Source organism: Labrus bergylta, chromosome 8, assembly GCF_963930695.1.
Source record: "Labrus bergylta chromosome 8, fLabBer1.1, whole genome shotgun sequence".
Classification (NCBI taxonomy): Eukaryota; Metazoa; Chordata; class Actinopteri; order Labriformes; family Labridae; genus Labrus; species Labrus bergylta.
Genome location: NC_089202.1, coordinates 10,247,040 through 10,267,168, shown reverse-complemented (window position 1 = coordinate 10,267,168; position 20,129 = coordinate 10,247,040). Strand labels below are relative to the sequence as shown.

Here is a 20,129-nt window from a genome sequence, read left to right as displayed (position 1 = left end):
GCCTGTGTCCCTCTATCTTGTGTAGAAACATGCTAAAGGCCAAGAGCTTATAACAAAGGTGTGTGACCATGTTAATCTGCTGGAGAAAGATTACTTCGGCCTCGCTCATGGGGAAACCACAACAAGCAAGGTGTGATTTTAATTTTCTTTAGGAATGCAAAAAAAAAAAAATCATATATATTTGATGCAGGCCAGAACCTGGTTTGTAAATATTGTTTCCTTTATTTTCTGCAGACTTGGTTGGAAGCCACCAAAGAGATCAGGAAACAGGTTCCAGGTGCTGTTTATGAGTTTACGTTCAACGTGAAGTTTTACCCTCCAGACCCTGCTCAGCTCACTGAGGATCTCACCAGGTGAATGTTAGAACAGTAAAAAGGCAGGGATGTGATTCTACCAGATTGTCCGACCTGAAATGATAACTCACAAGTCTTAATTTATTTAATTTATCAATGGCAGTGTTTCGCGAACATAGACTTTGTCACTGATAGTGTTAAATTTACAACTGCATAAATATATTTGGGGACCGTTTTGAATTTCCTTCATACTAACTATGGATAAAATATTGGACCACAGTATGTACACTAGCTCTCTATCGCTCCAGATTGTGTGGCAAGTAGCATCTGAGTGCTGTGCAGTGGATCGGTGAGAGAGACTTCCGCTGTCACAATTCACTCTAGATGCAGAAGTGTGACCTCTCACGCTAATTATGAACCTTCTTTTGCCATTATTTCATTTGTTTTGTGCAGATAATTGCTGTCCATGTTATTCTACACTCTCTCAGTTTGGCTTGGTCATAAATTGCCTTATGAGAAGCACACCTGTGGGGGGTGCTGAATTGTAAAGAAAACCTTGTAAAGGCGAGGTTATGTTTTTTGGGGCGACTTCATAAAAACATTCTTTGCCCCGACCCTGCCATTAATAAAAAAAAATCTGGTTTTCCGTAAAACAGAACTAAGGTCATCTCTTCACTGTGTCACCATGTTTCATGTTTTTAGTAATTCTTTGATGTGCATAAACAAAACTTCAATAAACTACAAATTGAGAGATTTAGAAGTTCTGCAAGCCAAAAAAGTGCAGAGTCACAATAACCTTTTCAGTCCACATGTCTTTTGGACAGTGGAGCAGAAAAGGCAAAATTGGTGCTAAAAATGTGTCAGAATGCAGGGAATGTTTGTTGCAGGAATGTTTGGTGATGAAGACGTTCAGGTGGAGACCACCAGACCCCATCTCACCTGATGGAATTTTGAGATTCAGAACATGTTTATTAGTTATCTATGAGGCAGCTTGGAAGCAGACCTTGTTGTTTTAACCTGCTACCAGTCTTAATGCTAAGCTAATCTGTGTCTTGCCTTCATCATCCAACTCAAAAGAAAGCATGTATTTCAAAAAGAAGGTCATTACAGTAACATGTTCTATAAAATGGTATTACGTTTTATATTCTGCACCTACATTTTAATTTAACATTTGTTTCAGGTACTTTCTGTGTGTCCAGCTGAGAAAGGACATCATGAGCGGTGTTCTTCCCTGTTCTTTTGTCACACTGTCCCTGCTGGGTTCATACGCAGCCCAGTCGGAGCTCGGAGAGTACGACCCGGAGACACATGGGACAGACTACGTGAAAGATCTGAGCCTGGCTCCTGGACAGAGCAAAGAGCTAGAGGACAAAGTGATGGAGCTGCACCGCACATACAGGTAATCAACGTAGGAGGACTATGATTTGAGCAAAAGAGTAATGGCTTTATCAGTCTTCTTTTTCAAGTATTATTAAATGAGAAAAAACAGAATAGAGCAGACCCAAACTGTGAATTACCCCTGCATCTTTTACATTTATAGAACTGTTTACATAGACTATTTGTGGAGTCCTTTGAATAATCCTGGCAATAAAACATATCTTTGAAAAGACCCTTCTTATCTATGCTTTTCAAGGTCAATGAGTCCAGCTCAAGCAGACATGTTGTTTCTGGAAAATGCCAAGAAGCTCGCCATGTATGGAGTTGACCTGCATCAGGCCAAGGTTGGGTTTGTTTGAATTCTGTGACATAGTATCAACTTACTTTTTCTTTGAAATGTTATGACTTTGCAACACCATGCGTGTACCAGTTGCATCCATATTTTTAATTACAAAATCGATGTTAGCCCCTTTTCAGAAAAAAAGGAAATTAATGTATTTTTTTTAAACTCCATGACCTTTAAGCCCTGTCCTCAGGATGTGAGGAAGTGTGCCTCCCAGTGACCGTTTATTGTAAATGCAGAGGGAGAAATATCATGACTGCTCACTCCTTTGTGCCTGCAGGATCTGGATGGTGTTGACATCACATTGGGAGTTTGCTCCGGTGGTCTGATGGTTTACAAGGACAAGCTGAGGATCAACCGTTTCCCCTGGCCTAAAGTGCTCAAGATCTCCTACAAACGTAGCAGCTTCTTTATCAAGATCAGACCATCGGAGGTAAATCTGACTTTACATAGTCCACTTTTATTTTTCATTATATTTAGATTTGATGGTTTTGTTACCTTTCCGCTCATCCAGTCCACCACCAATTTCTCCTAAATTCCACCTTGCTGGTCTGGTTTCTTGGCTAAGGAATGATGTGACAATCTAACTTCTATTATTCACCTTTACATTAACATTTAGATAATCTCATGGAGCTAATCCTCTGACTCATTTTGAGTCCTTTATACTTCATTTTACAAAAGACAACAAAATTATTAATGATAAATGATTATCCTTTTGATGAATTTAATGTAATTTCAAAATCTTTTTGAATTGTTGCTTCATGGGACTTTAAAGCCCATGAATATATTTTATTATTAAATATCCTATTAACATACCTTTAATAAGCAGGTTGGTCAATTTCAGTCCACCTCATTCAAACATAGAAGTGATAAGTAACATTCAATAGTTTAACACATATAATAAATAAGACTTCTCATATTTGTATTTAATACTTCTAGTATTTTTATTAAAACCAGGTGTGGGTTAGGATGCACTGCAGATTAATGTCATGAACTCAAGGTCATTATTTTTTTAAATTGAACTGTCACCGTTTGTGTGTTGTTTTTCCACCCACAGCTAGAGCAATATGAAAGCACAATCGGCTTCAAACTTCCCAACTACAAAGCATCGAAGAAGCTGTGGAAAGTTTGCGTTGAAAACCATACCTTCTTCCGGTAAGTCCCAAGTTGTTCTTCGCTTATTATGAATGACACTTTCTGCGTCGCAGCAGAGGTCATTCTCAGGTTCCTTTCTTACCCTGAGATAATTGGCTAACTGGTCTCTACAGCTTAAGCCCTATATTGGCTCGCTGGTAGTTTAACCAGAGAGGAAATGCTACGTGCCTGTGGTCGTGATCCTGAGAATTAAACCTCAAAGGCTCTTTATACCTAAGATGAAGGTCAGGGAGGGAAGGGAATTCTAACATTGTTGTATAACATGGACTACTTTTAAGGGATACCAAATCCTACGATGTCACTTGATTGAATCTGTTTTTGAGCATCTGGTTTGCTGGTCTGTCGCTTTAAAGATTAAACTTAGATCTTTTTTTTTGTCCCCCAGTGTTCCCACAGTAGAGCCTCCATCATCTCGTCGCTTCCTCGTCTTGGGATCTAAGTTCCGGTACAGCGGGCGCACTCAGGCCCAGACCCGCCAGGCCAGCTCCATGATCGACCGCCCCGCCCCTCGATTCACACGCTCTGCAAGCAAGAGGCTGTCCCGTAACCTAGATGGAAGTATGTGTAAGTGTGCGAACCCATGTGGGAATCATTGTATCACGTGTAATCTTGTTTTAATGAAGCACAGATTCAATACGCTTCTGTGATCTGTTTCACTCCAGCAGCTGGAGATGAAACTCTCCAGCTCCTGCAACAACTCTCAGCATCAGTCAGGACTGAAGTTGATGATTGGTCACTGATGACATCTGACCAACCCTGGCCTTCTTCTGTATTCCCAGGTATCAGGAACTGTGTGGAGCACCAGCGCTTCTTTGCCATATGTGCAGCCTTATCACATCATTTAACACGCTCGTCCGTTCTCGCTCATTTGCTTTCATGCCGGAAAACAAGTCCTGAAAAATATCGTGTCAGCTGTGGCACATCTCCTCTTGACTTGTGGGTAATTTTACCCACTTTGTACTTTCCTTGGCGTTATCACAGGTTACCTTTGGTCTCTGTGAACAGAAGTTGTGCAAACTTCCCTCACATCTTTAACTACACATGGGCATTTCCAGTCTTGAGGCTGCAGTTCCACATTTTTTGGCAATTTTAAAGTTGCTGCTTGTTGTGTGTTGCATACCGGCTTTCATTTGCTTGCAGCTTGTAAACTTTGTGTTCAACACTACAACAAACTGACTCACCTATCACTGCTATAGTGCATTAAAACAGGATGGCATAGGAACAGTCTGTTTATGTCTTCTCAGTGCCAAAGCTTTTGTGATAACTGCAGCTTTTTGGACTCACAACAAACTGGCTTGAATGCTTGGCATCTGACTTGGTCAAAACATCTTGCTTGAAGCACTGTGAAGCATTCATCCACAGTGCCGCCGTCTCTCCGGTAGAGAACATTACATAACCGCCATCACCTCGTCATCTCTTCACAGCCAGTGGGGAGTCAGAGCAGACTTTCATTCAGTCCTGGGAGGAGGGACAGTCTGTTCACACAGTCAGAGTGAGCCAGCAGGACACTGAGACGAGCTCTCAGACCACCACAGTGACAGAGCTGTTGACGGATGAGCAACAAGGATGGAGAAAGGAAGACTTGTGGTCTGCCCTACTTGATCGCCATCCTCCTTTTCCCTTTGCCCCACCTTTTGATTATGTGAAACAGCCAGGTATTTGCACTTTTGATACCAGCCAGAGGTTCTTTTTCAGTTTGCTATCACAAAATCTCATCCCAGAATCTCTGAATCTATCATTATGGCTTTGATTTCAAAGAAAAAAGCTGCTTAAAATGTATTTTACTGCACCAACCTTGCACTTGATGACATCACTTAATGTACATTTCATTTTCTCAAAGCCTTAAATATAAACCAGACATGTGCGAGTATTTAACCCTGCTTCCAAGCTTTTTCAGTTTGAGGTCTGTGCGTGTTTGCTTATTTGGTATGAAAAATGTCTCTTATGTTTCTCTGACATTGTCAGCTAAGCTCAGCTTGTCAAAAATGAGCTCAATGGATAGACTACTGCAACCATCAACAGCACAGCAAGATGATTGGTTTGTTTACTTCGACCACATCCTGAGCCTTCTCTCCCCTGAACAATGTGAGTTTCTTTGTGTGAAAATGTGACTTCTGAACATTTCTTCAGAAATTAAACACAAAACAAGAAACCCTTCAAAGATTTAAAATGTTAAGCCTTTTAAGGTTCATTAACTTTCCATTTTTGCTCCTCCCAGTCCCTCCCTCTGCTCAGATCGAGCTTCGGGAAGAGGATGAGCAGGTCGTCTATGATTCAGAGCAGGAGCCGACCAATGAGGAGAAAATTAACAGGCTGCAGGAAATGGTGATGTTGGTAGACAAGCTGACAGAGGCAGAAGTTTTAGAAAGGAATCTAAGGGAAGTGAGGTATTTGGAGGACAGGCTCCAGGAAGTGGATGAGATGGCAGAGAAACTTCAGGAAGTAATAGAAGAGGAATTAGGTAAGGAGGAGGTGGAAAAGTTAAGAAAGGAATTTGCAGAGACAGAGCTGGAGCAACATGTGCGAGTGGGAGGTGTAACAAAAACTGTGGTGATAAAATCCATAAGGAGCATAGAAAAAGAAGACGGTGAAGAGGATGAACTGGAGCAGCAGATAAAGGAGGTGTTCTTGAAAGGCTTGTATGAGGAGGAAGAGGCCGAGGGGGAGCAGGAGACTAAAATAGAGGTCATAGGTGAGAGTCAGTTTGATGACAACTTGATAGAGAAGCTGCGCGGGATAGAACAGGAATGGAAGGAGGAAGCTGAGGTCAAGATGTCAGGCGTCCCTGGTACCACTTCTGTAGTAGCTTACCAGAAGGTGGAGCCTAGGATCAAGAAGAAAGTGACTATTGTGGAAGAGCGAGAGCCTAATCAAGAAATAATGGTCGGCAGGATGTTAGAGGAGAGCCTAGAAAAAGAGGAGGCATGGTGTGAGATTGAAGGGCAGGCTGAGGATGAACGTGAGGCGGAATATGGCGAAATCTGGTTCATACTGTTTGACCGTCCTCCATACACATCTGTTGTCAAACCACAAGGTACAGTGTTTCATTCTGCAAACTGCTTTACATTGATACAACCCTCTGTAATACTTTTATTTCACCGTATTTTCCTTCTTTAATCACACGTAAGCTGTAAAAGTAACAGTAGAGTCTGCCAAAAGTGTTTGAGATGCTGCGATGGATTTGCAATATTTATTCCTTTTAAATGATTTCATACAAGTAAAAACAGTTAACACTGTCCTGCTTCTCTTACTGTGAGGTTTTGGACGATATTTGTGCCAAGGTTCAAAGATTCTCTGTGTTTACTTCCATCATTAGTTGTGACTGTGGAACGTGCTCAGGTGGATGAAGGCGAGTATTTCACCTCAAACAGCGAGAGTACAACCTTTGAGGAGAAAATTGAGATTACAGCTCTTGAGAAAAAGACCAAGCTTTTTGTGGAAGAAAGGAAAGTGGAAGAAGAGGAAGTATGGCGTGCCTCTGAGATTCCTCCACAACAGACCGCCATAGAAAGAGACGATGACTGGTTTATTTTGCTGGATGTAATTCCCAGACAAACTCCTTATGTACCACCAGGTATTCTTTGTGCTGCTTTTGGCTTGGTTCTCTTGTGCTTGATTTAGTGCCTGAGGAGATATTTCTCACTGCTTGTATTTCTCCCGACTTTACTTCTATCAGTTTCTTCGAAGAGAAGAGGCGAGTTAGACGCAGAAAGTTTTGTCCTGGTGGTGGAAACTGCAGCTGTGCAGGAGATTGGAGAAGAAGTGTCCGAAGAGAGAACGATAATAGAAAAGGCACCAAGAGAGCTACAAGTAATCCCACTGCAGCCAGTGACAGACAGAGATGATGACTTTTTTGTGTTGCTTGATGTTGTTCCCAGAGAAACATCATATGTTCAACCAGGTACTTCAAAAATAAATGATTTGTGCTTCTCTCACAGCTTTATCAAAGCAAGCAATTATCCTGAGCTTCGCAAACATCCTTAAATCACCCTGTACAGTCTAGTGTGTGAGGATTTTCTCTCTTGTCTTACTTACTGTTTTAGAGCGTGTTGAAGTGTCTCCAGAGGAACGTGTCTCTCTGGTTGAAATAAAAAACGTCAAAAAACGGGAGGAAAGCTCAGAAGTTGTGACATCAGGCGTAGAAATGAAACACCCGCAAAGTGAAAAGCAAGTAGTAGCCCTTCCACAGTCTGTGAGACAGATAGAAGATGACTGGTTTTTGCTGCTGGAGGCTTCCACCAGAGAAACATATGTACAACAAGGTATTGTTGATTTTCCCTCAAATCTCACAGTTTAAAAGCTATATATACACATTTTTCACATCACAGCTTCATTCTTTATTCATTAGTTACCGCAGAAGAGTATGTTCCTGAAGAAAGCATTTCCGTCCAATCTGACATAATCAAAGTGGCGTCCAGAGAGAAGGTCGTAGTGGAAGAAATTGCAGGAATTGTGCTTGAGAAAGAGGACAAGAATCTTTCCGAGCAAATCCTTCCAGAGCAGAAAATACCTGAAGCAGTCAGGGAAAGAGATGACGACTGGTTTCTTCTGCTGGATGTCATTCCTAGAGAAACTGAATTTGTGCCTCCAGGTACTTGCCTCCTTCAAATAACTAACTGTCAACAACTATTCAAGGATGATTTTTCTTTATAAAATATACAGCACTTGTCCAATTCTTTTCCTTTTTGCTGAGGCTTGAGTGTAAGTTGTGTTTTTTTACAGCGTCTCTGGCAGCCACAAGCCAAATGTTTGCAACTGTTCAACCTCGAATTGAAGTGAAAAGCACAGAGCAGACGTTGCAGCAGGTTGAGTTTGAGCAGATTAGACTGCAGCCTTCACAGCCTCTGCAACAGAAAGATGATGACTGGTTTGGGCTGTTTGATGCTATTCGCGAAGAGGCAGTCATAGTACCATCAGGTATAAAGTTAATAAATGTCTGCACCCTATCATAATTAGTTTACATCGGGTGGATATACTGAAGTTGTTCAGCTTCTTTTGAACCATCTCTGTTTGTGCCAGTTTCTCCTGTTGAGATTGTTCCGGATATGAGGAAGTTGTCGGAGGTTGAGGTGAAAACCACAGAGACCACAACATGGAAGGAGATGATAATTGGTGTGGAGACCAGACAGGTTGAGACACGTTTGTCTGAAATTAGAACAAGCCAAGCTGCACTGCTTTCCGAGAGAGAAGGAGGAGACGATTGGTTTGGTCTGTTCGACATCGTGCGTGAAAAGCCTTTTGTCATACCACCAGGTACATTTACAGAAGAATCTTCTTACACTATGATAAAAGTTGTTAAGAGGTTGCTTAATCTGATTTTTAAACTGAAATAGCTCAAACAAAAAACAGTTTTAAATGCTATGTATTACCTGCATTTCATCTGTTAGTTGCTGTGGTTGAGCGTTTTGTGGATGTGGTAGCAGCTGCTGAACAAAAACCAAAACTCTTCATGGAAGATGTAAAGCATGCTGTTAAGTTTGTGGAGATTGAAGCACCACAACCAAGACAGGTGGATGATGACTGGTTTGTGCTGCTGGATGTTGCAGAAAGGACATCAGGTATTCTATTGTTTGAATTATCTGTCATATATTTCACATTTTTCTAAATATGTGTTCTGACTGGGAAGACTTTGTGTGCATTCTACATCAGTGGCTGTGGATGAACGTCTCCGTATACCTCCTGAAGTCAGACCAGCCAAAGTGTTAGAAGTCAAAGAGCAGAGAGCACAGCAAAGAGTTACGGTAGTGGAGGAGAGGTGGCAGCAGGGTAAGGTGGTGCAGCAGAAACCACGCCCGGAAGTGAGAGAGGTGGAGGATGATTGGTTTATTCTGCTGGACGTGGCCACTAAGAAATCAGGTATTAATAAAATGACTTAGTCTGTTTACTCATACTAACAACTATATATGAGTTTATTTATTTTCTTACTTAGTAACTGTGTTACACAAAAAGGAATCATTTAGTTTTTAATTTAATAGTTCTGCTTTTATTCAGCTAGGCGGTCTGTTTACTTGAACTTGTAAGAGTACTAATATTTGTTGTATTTCCAAAATAATACCTACTTGTGTATGTTATTTAGTCGCTGGCCTTGAGCGCGTCCAGTTCCCAGCAGAGAAGAGAGCTCCACCTGCTGCAACCAAAACACTGACTGTTATTTCAAAGATGAGACCTCAGTTTGAGGAACGGATCCTGGATGAAAGACGTCCTGTCACGCCTACACACATTCATGATGATTGGTTTGTTCTTCTAGATGTTGGACAAAAGAAGTCAGGTATTTTGTTCACAGTGTTTGTTGTTTTTGCAGATAAACGGCTCGCTTTCTTTGTTTGCTTCAAGAAACACTTCTTAACATTTGCAGCACGTCAGCAGGTGTCTGACTGTCCTGCACAAGAGGATATGTCCTCTGATGGCAACGCCTTTCAGCCACGCTGTGTTTTACTACTTGGAAAAAGACGTCTTCTTAATGTCAGCTTTTCACTGGTTTTACAACATTGAGCTGTGTAGCTCACTGCGGCTTAACATCTTCTACCTTTGCGTCCTTTTTCTAAACTTTACCAGAAATAAGCGATGCTTTTGCTCTTATTCCACTTGGTGGATTTTTGCTTTTGGTCCACTCTTTTCCAGCAAGAGGCGTATCAGGTACAGTATTCCCCTGCAGCGTGTGTGCGTTTAACACAAAGGCTTGAGACTGTAAGTATAATGTGGCAGTTCACATAGTTGCACTTTTGGCTGTCAATGTGTTTATATCTGTATCTGCTCAAATGTGCAATTCACTCTACCCCCCTCCCCATTCCACGATGCATTGATTTAAAATATGTTATTAAATTAACGTTTCCATTTTGTCTGTATCCCTTTAGTGGTGAGCACACACAGGGGCACCCGTCCCGTCAGTGCTCCGGTCTTCTCCCAGGCCGCTCTGGCAGAGGCAGGCATCCCCATGGCCCCTTTCGATCAGCCCCAGACCTCCACCCCCATCAAGACCGGCCGTCTGGAGGAGAGGAAGCTGGAGGTCACCGTAGAAGCTGTGGAGCCCTCAAAGGTCGAGGCTGTGGTTGAGGTCAAGGTATTGTGTTTCTCAATCTGTTTCTTTTAATGTCTGTAATGTAATTTTAATGTAATACATGTTTGCAGTGAAAATTAAGCATCTTATGTGTGTAGACCATAAATATCTCACAGGGTAGACGGTGCAAGCAAAAGGATAGAGAATGTTTTTATTATGTCCTCCTGCCTTTTTGATAGATAACTATAAAGGATACATTTTTAAATGTAATTGCTTCATATTCTTCATCTTTAAACTCTCATTGAATAATAGTAGTGAGCAGAGACTGTTCTCTGTGTCTGAGTATGACCTGTGTCTCTCTTGCTGCTGTAGCCAGCAGCGTGGAGAAACCAGAGAGAAGTAAACTCTTCACTGATAACCACCATCAATGGGGACATTCAGGTTAGTGTCAGACACTGGCCTCTGAACAAGTTCGCTGCTCACAAGACTTGTTTCAACTTACAGCTGAGGTGTGTGTGAGTTAAAGCAGAGGATGCTAACACGTGTCCCTCTCTCCTCCCCTGGGTTAGCACGAGTCTGAGGCCATGAGCACGGAGGTGGTGCGAATGCGAAAGGTCAGACTCTTTAGCCTCGTGTGCGTCTCCGTAGCCATTTCTCTACCTCCATTCTTATGATGTTGAGCTTCTCATCCCAAACGAATTCCATCCTCTTCTCATGTTGTGCTTCTGTACAGCTAGGCCTTTAATGAAATCCACAGCAGGTTTGATGCTCATACAGTGTATCTAAAGAGGTAGACAAAAGTAAAAAATGAAATACCAGTATATGAAAAGTCATATACTGGTATTTGTATGTTTTTCTCTCCAAGAATGTTTTAATTCTCATCATTTAGGTTCATTTTTCCTCATTGCTTGCTGTAGTTCTAAACCCTTGAATGCTCACATGCATGACAATAGAATAAATGTACCTTACAAAAAAGGCATGATATGTGTTTATCACTCTAACATTGTTGCTTTCTCATCATAAAAATAGAAAACCTAAGACTTAGGTTGTCAGTACTTTGCAGATTGGCCTACACAGCCACTTAGTCCAGAAATATTCTGCATGCAGTCTCATCACAGCTCTCTGGTCTCTTCCTATTAACACTGTACTGTATTTTTGTAGTTTGCATGTCTCGGAGGGGGGGCAGGTTGATGCAAGCACACGGGGAAACTGAAACAAACCCACACTCTTTTGTTCTTTTCATTTTTCACAGAAAAGAGCTAAGAAAATTGAGGGTGACTCAATTTATATCAGACATAGCCTTTTAATGTTGGAGGTTTGTATTCCTTCAGGAGGCGTCCGTCTCTGTATTTTCTTGCTCTTTGGCACATCGGCTGCTGTTTAATAACACGCTTGCATGTTGCATAATTCACACTTTCTGCGTCAGCTTAATCGATGGCTGTAGAAATATTTTAAATGTATTTGTGTGTGTGTGGCAATGTGTGTGGCAATTTGACTCTAATCCTGGTTTTTCAGGAGACTGCTGTTGAATTTACAAATAACCAGTATAGAATTATGCTCTAGATTCACCTACTACAAACTTGTTGAGGATGTCTTGCTCTATGGCATCCTAAAATGTTCCTGAATGATCGGCACTGTGATCAGTTAGGATAGTAGGGGAGTGAAAGAGCTTTACCAGGGTCCATTTATATATATTTTTTCTTCCAGATCATCAGTATTCTCCTGCTCTGCTTTTGCTATTACTACATCCATCACATATTGTAACCTGCCATTAGCCATTTTTTTTTTTTTAGCTGTTATGCAAATGAAATGTTTTGGCAATAGAAATTGAAATCCAAGTAATGGCACATCTTTGCTCTTGTTCATAAAAGAGATGATGTTTGGATAAACACTTAACATGAAGTTGCTCTTTTGCACCACAATAAGCCATAAATGATACTACATTTGGAATTAGTATCTTGCTAATGGAGACCAACTTCGTGCTAAATGTTGAGAAATCTGCGCTGCTTCTTTCGCTTTTGATCATGTGTGTGAGATGATCAGTTTTCCGTTTATACTGACACTTCATCTTTGATGACTTGTCTGCTGTCACCACCTCAACTGCTCTTTGATTTGCAGCCTGTCTTAATAATGTGTGTCACTGCCAGCCTAATGCTTTAAGAATAGCTGTGCATAAACTTATAAACTATATAGTTTATATCTCCTACCCATCCAAGTAATTATCAACTTTGATAAATCACAGCACTGTCTCCTCTGAATCTTTCATTTATCAACACTAGTTTGACAGCATGAATAAACTGCTGGGCTTGATTTCTAAATTGTATAAAGGAGTTGCTGTTCATCTATCAAGAATCCACATAGTATGATTAAATAGACCAAGGTCCCTTCTTAATTAATGATCCTGTAGAATCACAAATTAATCCTGCTTCTGCTTTTTATTTAATCTGCAGTAAAACACAGAAAGCATCATCTGACTTATTTTTTCTCTCCATGTGTTGCTCTCTCCCACCTACGAACATATCCCCAATCTTTCCTTTCCCTGCTCATCCAACTTTCACTTCTTACTTGTATGTCTTATTTTCCTCCCTTTTTTGTTGTCTTGATCAACCTTACCCCTCTCCATGCACCCTCCACACCGTCTGTCCCTTCACATCTTTCCTGTGTAGGAGTTTGATAAACCTCAGGAGGATCTGCTCAAGCATCATGCCAGCATCAGCGAGCTGAAGAGGAACTTCATGGAAGCCGTCCCGGAGCAGAGGCCCAGTGAGTGGGACAAGCGCCTGTCCACACACTCTCCGTTCCGCACCCTGGGGATCAATGGTCAGCCTCTGCCCAGTGCAGATGGGGTAAGTCTCCTCCAGTAACCATCCACCATCAAGTCCTTTTTTAAAAGTTGATTATTCCTTTACCTCTCTCAGTGTTAGAACTGGTGAAAACAAAGAACTTCATGAAAATATCCATCATGTAGAGTAAAAAAATACTGAATTGACTTGATAAAAACTGTATTTACATGTTTTCATGGCTCTGCATTCTCAGGGATTTTTGTAATTTATGTTAAACTACAGTGCACTTGTGAGAGCAGTGTGCATGGATTTTTAATGGAATAGAAGAACCTGAAATTTTCGCATACATGAAAGTGTTAGTTATTTTAAGACTGCTCTGTTTGGCCTCATTCTATTTTTAAACGATGAACACATCCAAACAAAAGGAATTGATTGAAGAAGGGATCAGGCTCTTCTAGTCGATGTTCTCATCTCTCTTCTAGTGTAATGGATTGTGTGTGCATGTACAGACCTATTCAAGGCTTTAGCATGTGGATAACAGAACAGCACACGCATGTGTATGATGAATGCAATTGGACTCGTTGAATGAGGTCTGTACTTTTGTTCTTCCCCTTGAAAAAAGACTAATGTGGGCGAGGCATCTTTTGGGACAGGTTGTCCCCTTTCTGAGAGCACACTTTAGCTCATCTTATCTGCACTGGATGCCTCTGAACCTTGACATGTTTGTACTGCATGACTGACTGACCCGACGATCAGAGTGTACTGCATGACCAAAAGTTGACCCTCTTTTCTGCACGTTCTGTCTCTGGGCAGAATGAACTCTTCCCCCTTCCTCTGTCCTTCATTCATTCTGTTCTGTTTATTTCGTTATGTGCACTTGCACTTTCTTTTATGCACCACATTTTTGGCTGCCGTTTCCTCAAAAGCCTCAGTTTCTTTCCATGATGAGACAAAGCCTCATTCACAGTGATATCAGCTGTTTTTTGCCCCATAACTGACAATAAATGCAACAATAACATGATTCTGGTATTAAATAGTATAAAACTATAATTTTTAAAAGCTTTCAGCAAAGTTATTCACCGGATTAGAAATATAACCCAAGTCTAATGGAAGCTGCTCTTACATGAATAAACAAATGTGATCTACTGAGGTTCAATGAGCATGCCTTTTGGCGAGACGTTTACTCAACTGCCCCATAACTGTTTGGACCAATTACACTTTTACACTCAGATTAATGCCTCCAAGTTCACTATTCTGTCAGGAGGCATTAGAGCTGCACTTGAATCAGGGCAAAGAAAAGCTGACAGCTCAGATTGTGTAGTGAGGAGATGAATGAGGACACAAATACTACATGTCAAATGTAAGCAGTCAGCAATGTGACACTGGTCAGATGCTGTATGCCTAGTGGAGTGGACACACACCAATTCAATCCAGTTTTTCATCCACTCATTCCTCAGTTGAGTTTTAAAAGGACCTCCTGTGAGAAACACAACATTGGAAACAGCAGTAGAGTTATTCCTGCTAATGCTTAGGGGCTTGAATACCAGGGCTTATTAATAATGAGCTACAGCAGGATGCTCAGATGCTAAAGCTATAGGCTCTAAGCTCCTGACAATAACAACATCTACCACTGTTTTCTGTTAACTTCAGACTCCAGATTTCCAGTTCAGTGCTTTGTTGCTATCTAACTGCCTCCAGCCAAAACAAATGTCATTCACACACAACAACTCACTGCACTCCACTGGCACTCCAAAAGGAGCATCTGCACATTAATGCAATATTGAAACTTTATATTGCATATGGCACATTATTCCTATATTGTGCAGGCCTGCTGCCTGAGTGGATGTCCTTCTGTTTTTGTTTTCTTGGACATGGAACAAAACAAATGCATGTTAACATGCATGTGTCAATAACATTTCCATGCTCTGAACTAAAAGAATTACAACCAAATCCCTTTACTGCTCAAATGATGGCTCTGCCATGCCTTATTATGCAACTTATACTTTAACTAAGTACATTTTCCGTCATTGAAAACATTTCAAAATTCCTCCCTGTCATCTCTCTTCCCTCCTCCTCCTCCCCCCAGTTTGTCATCCGTCTCCCACGCGGCCCCCTGCTAGACTTCTACTCCAAGCGCAGCTGAGGGGCCGTTTCGAGCCTGCGGAGCTCCCACACAGGTGTGAGTGTGACTCGTGGAGACCGGGACTAGTCCATCTGTACCCATCAGCCTCTAGCTCACTCTTCTCCTCCTGTCCTTCCTTCGTCTCTTCTTCAACATCACTGTAGCATTCTTCCATCTCCCATCCTCTGCTTCACTTTAGAAGCTGCCCCCTTTTTTTCGGGCTTCTTCGGAACAGGACGTTTGTTCCGTCTGTTTCCAACTGCAAATCTAAAGACTTTTTTTGTCCGACTAAAACTGTTCTCCAAAGACTGATTACGACTGGATATGACAATCAACAAACTCTTATACATTTTTGTGATTTTTGACGTATTTGTTTCTTAGACTTTTATTCAACGAGTGTTATCTAACTACTGACTTTTATCTAGAGGTTTTTAATGTCATACCATATCACTTTGAGCCTGCTTTTATACACATCTTGAGGTGCATTTATATATTGGTTGTGTTGGATAAGCTGATCACTGTGATGACATTTTTGGACATGATTTTAAACACATGAATTATGCACTATACACAGCAGTCTTGTTATCAGAATATTCTAGTATTTCTAGTATTTCTAGTATTTCCTGTGATTGGAGACCTGAGGCAGCTTTATTGTAATACTTCTTAACCTCCTCGTCCTGCACAAGTCTTTGGCAAGGCAGTATGTAGCAAAATATTCCTGGTTGCATGACTTCTTGACAATCAACTTTGACCAAGAATAAAAGTCCTCCCATATACAACTCATATTGTAGTTTTGTTCCTTTCAAGGACCCTGGGATTGTATAAATGCAGTGTCAGATTATTCATCACTTTTCATTTAACTATCCATCAAAAATAGTCATGGGCATGCCATTTTTTAATTGTAAATACTTATTGAAAGGAAATTAAAGCCAAGAACAAATATCAATATTAATATGAAAGATATTCATGGATGAGGTAAACAATATGTAGCAGGACTTCTATGTAATAGCGATCCTATTTAGAACCTGAAGCACAAGTTGGAGCATAAGTATGAAAAAGAAAACTGTGGTTATAAAGGGATACAGTTTTGTTCAGCAGTGGAATTACAGCAGTGTCTATATCGTCACATACCATGTAATGCAGTGTGTTTAGATACTGTACATGCCATTGTAAATAGATACATATTTTAAACATGCATGCATTTATGTGAAAATAAGTTGTAGACCGTGTAAGAAGAAAATGCTTGGCCCATCCCATGACTACATAGTGACTGAGTTATGTCTTTTTTAGAGTGCGTGCATTAGTCTCCTTTGCAATGGTTCAGAGACGAAGGCTTCGCATACCAAAACCAGCACCAACGTGGGCTTTTCAGGCAAAACGAGTCCCACTGTGAGCCACACGAGTGAGCCTGATAGTGGTGATTCCCTCCTCGGTGATCCAGTTGAGGAAGAGTCTTTTGATCAGGAGGAGGTCGTAGTGTTTGAGACCTCCTTACTGCCCATCATAGAGGAGGAGATGGCGCAGCTGCCTTCCTCCCTCGACCCCTGCTGTAGAGGTTTAAATGAGACCCAAGAAGAAGAAGAAGGATCAAACCCAGAAGTGATGGAGGGCTCGGGGAGGATAGTTGGATCTTCCCAAGCTTCCTATTTCAGGAGCGATGGTCCACAGGTCATATGCTGCTTCCAGGTAGTCTCATGACCACCTCAGGGTGACACTGACTCTTTCACTGCTTGCCTGCTGTATAATCCAAAAGCTGCCCCACCTGCTCACTCCCTTGCAGCACCATGACAATTAAAAACTTGAATTGGTTCAGCTCAATAAACAGTGTAGTGTGATTAACCAGTAAGATTACCATGTTAAAATGTAACTGATTGCTGCAGAGGGGTGTGCTAAGCTCTCCACTATGGTGATGGGTCACTTTAACACCAGCACATTCTTCTCTGCCCCAAAATGACATTGACATCACTTTTGTCATCTTTCTTATTGCTTTGACAATTTCCATTTCCCCGTTTCTTTGGTTGTATCTGGTGGTGGGAAGTGAAGCTACAAGGTGATTCTGTTGTTTCTAAAATAATCAGCTGGTATGAAATTGGTGAGAAGAGAGGGCTGTTTTGGTGGGAATCAATCCACACAGGCTTAGTTGGGCTGCATGGTGTGAATTTGGTTACTATGAGGTGCAAAGTGTCTGGTTTAAGAGACACTCATGGGGCTGTGCTCCAATCCACAGCCCCCTCTGGTGCAGACCCAGACTGTCACCATCACAGCTGTCTCCAACTCCTTATCCAGTGGCATCTCCACCACAGAGGTCCCTGTCGTCCCCACCAAGACCTTCATCTATGCCTCTTCAAAGGTAGGGGCCTCCAGCGCCTGCTCCGACCAGATCTGTCACAGCTATAGGTGATCAGTTTGCATGGAGGAGATGTTAGCACAATAGAGCAAAACAGGTCTTGGAGAACCAGGCCTCCAGGGGCACCAGAATGAGCATAAAGCAGCACTGCACCTTCCTGACTGATGTCCAGGGTTTCATGGTCTAAACCTTGTTACTTAGTCTTCTTTTGGGTCTTTTCTCAGGAGACAGATGATGGAACAGAAGACAAAGATGGCACAACCACGTCTAGCTCCAAGACCGTCACCACGGAGAACATCGGTGGCACCTCAGTCACCACCACTACCACTCACATCTCAAAGGTCAGCAGATCAGTCTTGCAGTGTTTTTATTTGAGTTTTTATGTTAATGGCCTCTCAGTTATATTCTTCTTCTCTCTACCAGGTAGTGAAAAGCGGATCTTCGGAGAGTCGTGTGGAGAAGAGAATCGTTATAACTGCAGACTCTGATATGGACCAAGATAAGGTACAAACCTGCAGCCTATTACTGATACAAAACTGCAATTCACCACATTCACAGGACGGCAATATTACTCCGACTTTAGAGTGGAACGCTGAAACGCTGTCATAATGTTACACTATTTTCTTTTTTACAAAACTGCTTTAAATGCTTGCTTAATGTAAAAATATAGTGAAAAAGACATCAAGTTGACATCTTACTGACTTCCTGGAGCCAGAGTAGCTTTTTCATTATGTGTAACAGTTGAAGCTATATTAAAAAAAAAACACACAAGTTGTACAGATCTGCTCATCTATCTCTCAGCAAGAAATCAGTTTCCTCAAAATGTCCCAACTTTTCTATATAACATTGGCCTACTAACACTAACAACAGTGCATTTAATGTCTGTGTTGCAGGAGAAGGCTGACGGAGCATCAGCATTGTAACTGAACCTGAACCACCATCTGCATCCTCCCCCGTAAATCTTTGACCGCCATTCATCAGAGCGCAGCAATCATCACACAGTGACCAGCTCTAGACGCACACGCATATCCAAAAAATAATATCACATTAATGCACACCTCAACTTTTGGATAATTGAGTTAGTGGATCCTCTGCATTTTTTTTTTTTTTAAATCAGTTGAGCTGTTCATTGTAGGTCGAGTGCTGAACAATGCTCATCCAGGTGTTAAAAAGCTTGGTGAATACACTTTGTTTAAAAACAGCATTTTCTGTTGAGTTACATTTGCTTTTAAATGCATTTATGTCCTAGTGGTTTTTAACATTGTTGATTTTATACAAACAGACTGTTTCCGTTTTAGTTTAGACGCCATCATCAGCATATTTCCCCTTGGTGCTGCTTGGGGAACGTTAAGACTACATTCAAGGGAACTCTTATTTTGTTGTTGTTTACTTGTCTATTTAATTCAGGAGAGACATTTTCTTCAAAATGAAATGACATACCTCACATCATTGTGTGGACAAAGATATTCTGTGCTCAAATCTGAACAGTAGTTTGGCTTTGTTCACTGCTCAGGTACAAAAACAAAACAAAATATCAAATCTTTTTCTTCCCTAACCAGCCAGGAAGCCTGTAGCCTACACATTATTGTAAAGTTTGAATTAAAAATTGATCTATTTTGAAATATGTCTCTGTTTTATAGAATTGATGTTTTTATAGGATTTGTACAAAATTGAGGTTTTTAAGTTATTCATATCCATCTGCATCCTTACGTTGTAGGTTACCATTGTGCTGTTTACGGAATTTTGAGGTCTTAATTCCAGACCTGCTTACCTGTCTTGCCTGACACCCTGAATCATTCTTATTCGTTTCCTCTTGTAGTCCACCAAGCTTATCAAACCTTTCACAATGTACTAAGCAGTGCTTCCCTCTGCCGTGTTTTCTTTAGTAGCATAGAAGTCAGATTTGCTTTGAATATATTTGGTTGATAAAATAAGTTTTACAAGTCGGGTCTGTTTATCTCAGGTTTTGATATTCTTTGTAAGACTACAGACCTCCATATGATTGTATGAGGAATGTTCATATATGTATATCCACCCCTACTTTAAATGTACATTTATGTTCAGCAAAGTGAGGTCAATAAGTACAAAGCTCGTCTGTCACAGTAAGCACACATGTATGAGGTGAAGGCAGTTGTCCCAGCACATGTGGCTTTTCTCTCACAGGAGCACAAAGTTGTCTTTTTTTTTTACATGTTCTACTATACAGTAATTTATTTGTAAAGTAGGAACCGTTTCATGTGATTTGATGTACTGTGATGTTTCAACACAAGCTGGTTTCCAGGCTTCCACTAGAGATGTCACTGTGTTAAATATGACATTGATTATGAACCAAGTTTGTAAAGCCTTTTTACCACATAGTCTTCGAAATAGATTGCTCTCTCACCTGCTGTTTCCTGTACGTTTTCATAGAAGAGAAAATACTTTTAACTATACCAGTCCCTTTTAGATAGTATGTTTGGTAGCAAAGTTTTCTTTCTTTTTTTTTTACACAAAAAGAAGCCATTGGTATTGTAGCTACATCAAAACAACAGAAACCTCTCCTGGAAAGAAATGTAGAATTTCACATCATGAAAGTTAGATTTTTAGACCATGGAAAATGTTGTTGCTTTGTGACTTTTCCTGTCTTTTTATGAAAAAAATAAAAGATGCATTATTTTGCATTTTGTTGGGCTGTCAATGTTGAAAACAAGGTATGAACAACAACAAGGTATC

At 41.0% G+C, this 20,129-nt stretch overlaps 1 protein-coding gene across 14 annotated transcripts in view; it reads left to right on the top strand.

The window, feature by feature from the left end:
* Positions 1 to 20,077, top strand: part of LOC109986625 (uncharacterized) — a 32,402-nt gene extending 12,325 nt beyond the window's left edge. For 4 of the 14 annotated variants that reach the window (XM_065957530.1, XM_065957529.1, XM_065957528.1 and 1 more), the window contains exons 4-33: positions 26 to 130; positions 235 to 353; positions 1,474 to 1,692; positions 1,927 to 2,014; positions 2,294 to 2,446; positions 3,071 to 3,168; positions 3,554 to 3,732; positions 3,831 to 3,947; positions 4,593 to 4,823; positions 5,134 to 5,253; positions 5,387 to 6,202; positions 6,485 to 6,742; positions 6,845 to 7,069; positions 7,212 to 7,430; positions 7,517 to 7,759; positions 7,891 to 8,085; positions 8,188 to 8,421; positions 8,556 to 8,726; positions 8,818 to 9,024; positions 9,245 to 9,436; positions 10,023 to 10,228; positions 10,538 to 10,606; positions 10,735 to 10,779; positions 11,418 to 11,480; positions 12,832 to 13,011; positions 16,361 to 16,756; positions 17,298 to 17,420; positions 17,642 to 17,758; positions 17,841 to 17,921; positions 18,311 to 20,077. In XM_065957530.1, the coding sequence (XP_065813602.1) occupies positions 26 to 130; positions 235 to 353; positions 1,474 to 1,692; positions 1,927 to 2,014; positions 2,294 to 2,446; positions 3,071 to 3,168; positions 3,554 to 3,732; positions 3,831 to 3,947; positions 4,593 to 4,823; positions 5,134 to 5,253; positions 5,387 to 6,202; positions 6,485 to 6,742; positions 6,845 to 7,069; positions 7,212 to 7,430; positions 7,517 to 7,759; positions 7,891 to 8,085; positions 8,188 to 8,421; positions 8,556 to 8,726; positions 8,818 to 9,024; positions 9,245 to 9,436; positions 10,023 to 10,228; positions 10,538 to 10,606; positions 10,735 to 10,779; positions 11,418 to 11,480; positions 12,832 to 13,011; positions 16,361 to 16,756; positions 17,298 to 17,420; positions 17,642 to 17,758; positions 17,841 to 17,921; positions 18,311 to 18,340 (5,499 nt within the window). In that variant the 3' untranslated portion in view covers positions 18,341 to 20,077. The other 10 variants (XM_029277964.2, XM_020637340.3, XM_020637339.3 and 7 more) reach the window with 10 other exon arrangements.
* The last annotated feature ends 52 nt before the right edge of the window (positions 20,078 to 20,129 follow it).